The sequence below is a fragment of the Spermophilus citellus genome (genome assembly GCF_964194105.1).
Source record: "Spermophilus citellus genome assembly, chromosome: 9".
In the NCBI taxonomy this organism is placed as follows: Eukaryota; Metazoa; Chordata; class Mammalia; order Rodentia; family Sciuridae; genus Spermophilus; species Spermophilus citellus.
Genome location: NC_138191.1, coordinates 97,383,047 through 97,391,842, shown reverse-complemented (window position 1 = coordinate 97,391,842; position 8,796 = coordinate 97,383,047). Strand labels below are relative to the sequence as shown.

At 41.9% G+C, this 8,796-nt stretch overlaps 1 protein-coding gene across 1 annotated transcript; it reads right to left on the bottom strand.

The window, feature by feature from the left end:
* Nucleotides 1–2,742: 2,742 nt before the first annotated feature.
* Nucleotides 2,743–3,747, bottom strand: LOC308655544 (solute carrier family 25 member 3-like; the record flags this gene model as incomplete). Its single annotated transcript, XM_081305616.1, has 1 exon — nt 2,743–3,747. One exon carries the CDS (start codon nt 3,745–3,747, stop codon nt 2,743–2,745), a length of 1,005 nt encoding a protein of 334 aa, XP_081161742.1.
* Between the last annotated feature and the right edge of the window lie 5,049 nt (nt 3,748–8,796).

The following is an 8,796-nucleotide window of genomic DNA, read 5'->3' as shown; positions in this document are numbered from 1 at the left end:
GGCAAAGAGCTTTCCGCATCTGCTGCTCCTTAATTGTCTTCAGCATGTTCTGGTCTCCCATATACAAATGTAAAACATCAGAAATTTAAAATGTCTCAAAGAAATAATAACTAGGGCTGGGGATGTGGCTCAAGTGGTAGCACACTCTCCTGGCATGCGTGTGGCCCGGGGTTCGATCCTCAACACCACATACAAAGATGTTGTGTCCGCCGAAAACTAAAAAATAAAAATTTTCTCTCTCTCTCTAAAAAAAAAAAAAAAAGAAAGAATAACCAAGGAAAAAATCCTTATTAATTCTGAATTCATATTATCTAACTTAAATTGCCTTTATTCTTTACTGTCAGCTATTCAGGAACTTGTTTAAATAAGATATCTATACTCCACCAATTTAAAGAAATGTGAATAGAAATATATGGATAAATATAAAAATTGCTGAGCTGTGGTTGTAGCTCAGTGGTAGAGCATTGCCTAGCATATGTAAGATCTTGCTTAGATTCTTGGATTTAATCCTGAGTACCACTAATAAATAAATAAGTAAATAAAATTGCTGACCAAATTAAGTAAACCATCTTCTTGACCGTATTCATGACAGCCAGAATCATGCCACATGGTACCCTTAGTGTATACTTCTCTAAACATACACAATATGATTTGGACATATTGTAGTTGTTCAGAGCATTAACCTAATCAGTGGATTTATCCAATGATGTGGATTAACTGGGTGGTAACTGTAGGCCAGTAGGGTGTGGGTAGAAATAGGTCTTTGGGGGTGTGCCTTGGGGTTTATATTTATTCCATGATGAGTGGAGATCTCTCTCTCTCTGCTTCCTGGTTGCCATGTCCTGAGCTACTTCCCTCCACTAGAACCTTACACCATGATGTTCTGCTTCACTTCAGGCCCAGAACTATGGAGTCAGCTTACCATGGGCTGAATCTAAAACTGAAACCATGAGCCAAAATAACTTTTCTTCCTCTAGGTTGCTCTTGTCAGGCTGTTTGGTCACAGCAACACAAAAGTTGACAAAAACAATATACTATGTATACTATCAAAATTATCTTGTGAACAATCATGAAATATCAAAGACCAGACAAGTGGCCTCTCATTACCCTAAAATTCACAGCTTTGCCAGTATTTCCTAAATTATATAACTGATAAAAAGTAATAAATTGTTGGCCAAAGAAATATTTTATAAAACACTAGACAGAAATGTATGTTTTTAATTTTTGTAAAAATGAATCTACAAAACTCAGTTCCACTAAATTTATCATTCACCTTTGCTGAGAACTTTTCTTTTCAACAAACTTGCACACTAACCTCCTAAGGCAAGATGAAGTTTGTTAACAAAGATAATGATCCTTGTCAATAAAAAGCAAAATAGAAGCACTGAATACAAATACACTTCATTCCATCTCATTCACAAGCTCTGGAATTTTCTTCCAACTTCTTTATTATCCAATCAGAACAGTTCATACATATTTAGTTCTAGACACTTTCAAACTTCTTTTTTTACCACAGAACAGTTTTACAAAGTTAAAACATTAACATATTCTAAATTTGAAATCTAATTTAATACAAGTTGGTAAGGCAATCATGCAATACTTTGGTAAGTTATCTAAAATATTGTGTTGAAATTTATTTCTTATTCACATTTTATAAACCTCTCTAATTCATGACTTTCACTGATTTGATAATTTCCCGTTTTAGAAATGTGAAGGCTATAGGGAACTGAAAATGTATTTTGTAACTTCAATATTTTATGAACCTCAACCATTGTAAATCACAGAAATATCTACCAAATTAAATGAACAGTACTTATATTAAAGTGAGACTTTCCTTCCAAAGCCATCAAAACTATTCTTTAATATTCAACAAAAGTCTTTGGAATTTGCAAGGTTTTGTTTTGGCTTTGGTTTTGTTTTAATGCCAGGGTGGTATGGTCTTCTTTGGATGTATGGCTGTTGAAAGCTGAGTTATACAAAAGAAATCTTTGGAGAACAGAGGCTTTTCTTTACATATTTATTCCCAGAGCCTACCCTTCATCTCATTTTGGCTTTCCACATTGATCCAATTTTAGTGCTTCCTGGAGAGAGCTAGGTTCTAATCAGCAACATCATGAAGAGAAGGGACAAAGCAAAATGAGAAAATGCAGACCTTCTTATGTCTCTGAAAACAGTGAATACATTCTAAGCTATCAAACAATATAAGGCACCATTTAACTTTTAATAATTTTTACCTGTATGGGAATGAACAAGAAATATTCAATAAGTCCTTCATCTATTCAAAAGGTGCACGACTTTTACTGAGCTAAATATCATGTACCAGAACTTCCCTTTGTTTCCATCTCATATAGTTGTGCTGACCTCGAAACCTCATTTGCAGCCTATGCAACAGATATGCTTGGATAATCTCCACAGAAATGTGAATCAAAGGAGATAGGACCTAGAAATGTTAAATTATCTAACATTACTTCCTGTTAGGAATTTTTTCCTTTTATTTATTGTAAAGCTATCAAATAAAATTAACCATGCCAACTACCCAAAGATAACGATTCAAATCCTCAAATGAAACGTTTGCAATCCTCTGGGACTGCCAAAAAGAAGAAACCAGTCCTTTGAAGAGAATTCAGACTGGGTCTTCGGTCACCTCTCCTGAACACGTTAACCTTTAACACCCGAACAGGCCATCCCCGACTTGGTGGGAACCTGGACCCTGGGTAGCTACAGTAGTTCACAAATCCATGCCTATTTGTGCTTCTTCAGGGATGCAGGCTCTTCGGCAATGGGAGGGCGCGGCAGATTGAGATACACTTTGACCGAGTCGTAGATGAACCACTGCAGGGCCGTCAGGGTGCCGATCATGATGATGCGAGCGAACAGGCCCTTCCACACGCCCAGGGGCCCCAGTCTGCGGAGCACCTCCAGGGCCGTGCTGCCCTTCTCCTTGTTCAGCACGGACACCACGGAATCGGCGGGGTGGGACACGATCGCGCAGAAGACGCCGGCGATGTAACCCGCCACGAAAGTGACACCAAGCTGCTCGGCCTTGGTGCACTCGCACTGCGGCTTGGGCACCACGTACTTGTAGAGCGCCTCCACCGTGCGCTCGAAGCAGGCGAACTTCATCATGGTGTAGGGGATCTGCCGCATCCACAGCGGCACCACGCCCTTGTAGAAGGCCCACAAGTCCTCCTCGGCATACATCTTGGGGACGGCTTCACGCAGGGTGCGGGCGTAGTCTGGCTGCGTCTGCACGCGGACCTTGACCGCCTCCATGGGCGCCAGGGCCACGTCGGCGAAGAACTCGGCGCTGGCCGAGGCGGCCAGATACAAGGTGGTCCTCCACGTATAGGCCTTCTCCTCGCCCAGGAGCTTCTTGTAGTGAATCTTGAAGACCTCGTAGAGGCCGAACTTGAAGAAGCCTTGCAGGGAGTAGCCTATGAAGGTCGGGGCCCAACCACGGGCCAGGCCGCGCATCCCCTCCTCGCGCACTGTCACGCCGAAGCCGCTGAAGATGCCCTTGTATTTGTCGGGGTCCACCTGCATGCGGCACTTGACCAGGTCCAGGGGCACGATGGCCATGTGCGTCAGCCCGCAGCTCAGCATCCCGCCCAGACCGCACAGCAGCAGGTACCGCGGGGAGCCGTATTCAAAGCTGTACTCCTCAGGCGACGCCGCCGCGCATGGCCTGCCCCAACCCTGGCCCGCACTACTCGCCTGCGGGGCTCGGGAACCGTGGGTGCCACACATGGCCTCGCTGTCCAGGCACACAATGTCCTCAGTCAGACCCCCTCACGTCCAGACGCACTCCCTCCTAGGCCACCCGCAAACGCGAGGCGTCACCAACTTCCGCGCAAGCCCGCCAGCTCAACGGTCCAGGCGAGGGCAACCCCAGCGCCTGCGCAGTCCAGGCCAGGTAGGAAGTGCGGGGGCACCACGCAGGGCCAGAGTTGAAGGCGGCAGCATCGCCCCGCCCCTTCCAACCAGGACCGCCCCCTTCCCTCCAAGACCCGGTACCAAAAACGCCCTTGGTACCTTCTTGAAACTGCGAGTCAATGATCAGTGGTCTCAGAGCTCACCTTGGGCTGTGGGTAGGGCTTCCCATAGTGGCTTTTGTCTAGATGCCTAGTTGTCTATAAAAATGCTAAAAAAATAAACCAACAAATACAAACATGAGTAGACAAGGAAATAGGCAAATAAATAGAAGAGGAAGTTGGCAAGGGGGCCAAGGGTCTCCATTCACTGTTGCTTTCCTGAGAGACCTTTCTGGAGGCCTCACCCAACTGTGCCCCTTAGGGTAATGGTCATCTCCATGGCAACAGTGTTCTATGGAGGGAAAGGTCAGCGAAAGCCAGGAACCTGGTGTTGGAGGCTCAGTTCTGCACTTTCAGTCTTACATAGCATTCTTATCTGGCAGTTGGGGATGACTTCTTCCCCTAACACTTAACACTCAGGTCCTGCCTCCTTCCACCAGTGTGGGGAGAGCCTAGGAGGCACTGAGGTACTCACTAAATTGGGGCAAGTGAAAGTGTTATGGTCACCCGTTAGGTATTTTTTCACTGGCAGCTGAATCCCTGGGATGAGACTGGAAAACAAAAAAGTGAATAAGAAATCTCTTCTGTTAGGGAGCTTGCAGCCTTGTGGGACAGGAAATGAGAACTAAGTGACTTCAGGTGGGAATTAATAACATCCACCATTCATTCATTCACCACAGTGTGCTGCCCCCCTGTGTTAGATGTCTAGCAGAGAACCAATATTCTCCTTATTTCTAAACAAGGAGATTTTAAAATCAATATTGTGATAACAACTACAACAATTTTAATAAAGTTCTGGATCAACAATGAGGAGGCAACTAATTCTGTCTGATGAGGTTCAGAAGACTTACCAGAGGAAGTGACAGTGTAGCTGGGTCTTGAAGGATAAGAAGGAGTCTTCCTGTAAAGAAGACTGGAAAGATATTCCAGATTAAGGAAAACATACATGCATGACCTGTTGAGGAGAGATAAGTAATTCTGCATGGTGAAAACCGGCCGGTGAGTCTGGGAAAATGAGACCGGGTCAAATTAGGGAAGGCCTTAATGCCTTGTTAAGGACTTTGACTTTTATCCTGTAGGGCAGGCTGATGTTTCTCTGAAGTGTGATCCACAGACCACTTGCATCAGAGTCACCTGGAGTTTTTATTAGAAACCCCAGTTCCCACTCCAGACCTGAGTCAGAATCTCTGAGGGCAGGAATCTGTGATTTTAATAACCCCCCTGGGTAGAATCTTCACTAAATATCATCAAAGTTTGAAAACTGCTGAATGTATCTGATGGGAGGTCAAGACTTTTAAAAAAGGTCCCTGATCAAGAGTTCAGTGCCTGTATCCTGATCTGGGTGTGTATACAATTGTGAAGATTTATTCAAGCTGTACGCTTAAGATTAGAGAACATTATAGGCTTTATATATGTTATTCCACAATTATGAAAAATGTTGACTGATATAAAACCCACAAACTAAGGGTGCTGGCCAGAGGCCGCATGGAGGCAGACAGGGCTTCTCAACCAAGTCTTTTTCATTTCTTGGAATGCCTGGCTTTATTGTAGTTCTCTACTAGGGAAATTTCAATGTTAAGGAGGAAGCTCTACCTTGAGATTTAAGAGATTGATGAAGTGTTAAAATATTCCTTGATGACTAAATCAGGGTTTCACAAAGTATGTTTCTGGAAATACTGGTGAACTTGAAAAAGTTGTGTGGTGAAGGAGTTTGAGAAGCAAGTCACGTTAAAGTGTGCATTCTCAGCCGAGGTCAGATTCTCCCCAAAGGGTGAAATGGTTCTTAAGGGGGAAAAATATTTGTATAATGGCTTGTGACCCTCCAACAAAATCCTAGTCCTTGGCACTTTCCTGGTTTGGAGTGGGGAGAAGGGGAAAAAGCCTCATCCAGGCTCCTGAGGAAGGAAGGGCCCATGATGAAAGGACAGTTGAGAGACACTGCATTGGCACTTACTTTTGGAGATCCATACCAAGGAGTGAGAAATTCTGTAGTGAAGAACTTTGTTAATTTAGAACATCCTAAACTTTACTGGATCTCAGAACCCCTTTCTTATTTTTATTTCATATCTAATTTTTTTTTCAGTGCCGGGGATTAAACCCAGGGCCTCCCACATGCTAGGCAAATGCTCTACCAATCAGCCACATCCTCAGCCCTTTTAAAATTTTATTTTCAGGGTCTTGTTAAGTTACCCAGGCTGGCCTCAAACTTGTGATCCTCCTGCCTAGGCCTCCACAGTAGCTGGGGTTACAGGCATGTACCATTGTTTTTGGTTAATAACTATTTAAATTTTATAAATATAGTCTTCTAGAGAGCATATTTTGAGAAATGGAGTTTAGAGAAAATAAGGAGTAAAGAGGGCTACAGTAATTACCTAGTGCGCCCTTAGGCTTCTACATCTTAAAGGTACAGCTTAGATATTTTGTTAACATGTGGTATTTGTTACCTATCTGCTTTATGAAACCAAAAGTTAAATCAAGTATAGATACTCCTCAATTTATGATGGCTATATGTCCTGATAAACCTACTGTAAATTGAAAATATCAGAAGTTGAAAATAGGGTGAGTTGAAAATACATTTTACACACATAATCTACCAGACATCATACCTTAGCCTAGCTTACCTTGAATGTACTTAAAACACTTACATTAGTCTACAGATGGGCAGAATACTCTAACACAAGGCCTATTTAATAATAAAGTATTGACCACTTCATGTAATTTATTGAATACTGTACTAAAGATGAAAAACAAAATGGTTGTGTGGGTGTGCTTTCATATCATCCTAAAGTTGACAAATGGTAAGCCAAACCACTATAAATTTGGAGTGTCCTGGGGTGGCCTGTAATCTAGTTCATATGAGACACTTTTCTATACCATTAAAATATTGTGTCTTACTCTGTTGTCTGCTACTATAAAAAAGAATCCTGGAGACTGGGTAATTTATAATGAACAGAGAAGTATTGGCTTATGGTTCTGAAAGCTAACATGGACTAGCATCTGACAAGGGCTTTCTTGCTGAGTCATCTCATGGTAGAAGGCAGAAGAGCAAAAGAGGGGAAGAGCAAGAAAGTAAGAGGATGCCCAACTCCCAAGTGTAACAGCTCACTCTGGAGATTACTGATCCACTCCCTCGAGTGACAACATCAATATTTTCATGAGGGCTCTGCCCTCATAATCTAATCATTTCTTATTAGACCTACCTCTCAACACTGTTATATTGAGGTTTGGGTTCCCAGCACATACAAACCAGAGAATATTGTTAAAGAACACGTATTTGTACAATTGAAGAAAAAGATCAAGAACTCTTCAGAACCAAAATTTTCTTGGACAATTCTTAGTTTGATAACTTTACTGAAACAGCTAGAAAGTCAGTAAACAACTGAAATTAGCCTTGTAAAAATATTTTACCATTACAGAGCACACAAACACCACTAAGTTTATCTACTTGGTAGTTAAAATATTGGGTAACATTTCTGTCTTGAAATTATTATCATACTCTTTTTGTGTTCTTCCTGCTAGTCTGAGTTGAAAAATTAAATAGACCTTTCATGAGGCCAAAAGTAGACTTTTGCGCAAAGAGAGTGAAAATGTAGTCCTTTATTCATTCATTCAACAAATTTTTCTTAAGTGCCTATTATATGCTAGGCACATTTTGAATTAATATACCAAAGCAGAGCTGACATCTCATATTGTCCCCAAACAGAATTTTCCATAAATTCTAAAACATAATCATAGAGTGCTCAGATGAAATGAGAGCAAATACATATTGAGTACCAGTTGATTTAGACATCTACCTACCACAACTGTTCAAGATTTATATTCTTCCAATTTTAGATATGGAGTAGCAGACACTTTGTTGGCTACCCAAAAGCCAATTCTCATTACTTTTTGCTAACATACAAAAAGATATTATCATCACTCCAGAGATATCAAGGATCTTAGATGTTCCCTCTGAAACTGGGGACCAAGATCAAATATTATAACAAATATTGCTTATATCATTCCAATCACTCAGAAAGTTATAAGGTTTTTAGGGATTCTGTGCCAGCACCAGGACAGAGGCCAGGTATATATTTCTTATTCTATCACAATATCACAGCCAAGAAGTATTATATAGTGAAAAAAGTCACATAGCTTTGGGCAGAAATAAATTGAGTTCTACCTTCTTTTCTAGGTGTGCGGCCTTAGACAAGTTATTTAGCCTCTTTCTGAACTTATTGATTTTTTTCTATAAACCTATTATTTAGGTTAATGATAACTACCTTTGAGGGTTAAGGGGAGAGGATGGGTAAGAGAGTGTGCATCAGGAACTGTTTGTTGTAAGGAAAGAGGAGGCGAGGCACTGAAGATAGCAGGAAACAGTTATATTTGGCTGCAGCCAGGTTCAGAGGGCACAGCTTTTGCTGTAATCAATGAATCTCCTGAACCTCAAATTCAGGTAGTTTCAGAGTTTTCTACCCAGCATGTAAGGGGAGGGGCTCAGACGTTCACATGAAAGCAGCTTTTTCTTTCACTGTTTTGGGCAAGTTACCCTTTCAAGGACAGCACCTTGAGAAGGGGGGGGGGTTCTCCCCTTTCCTTCCTCCCCCTGCCAGCTGTTACCATGGAGCCCAGTTGATAACTTATCTTAAAAATGTAGACATCTCTGTGAAGCCCAGCTCAAGGCCAGAGGCCTTGTTTGCACATTTCTACAAACTACTATACTGGATATGTTTTTGTGAAAAACTAGTAAGTGGGTGTCCAGCACCTGGAGTGCCAGTATCTT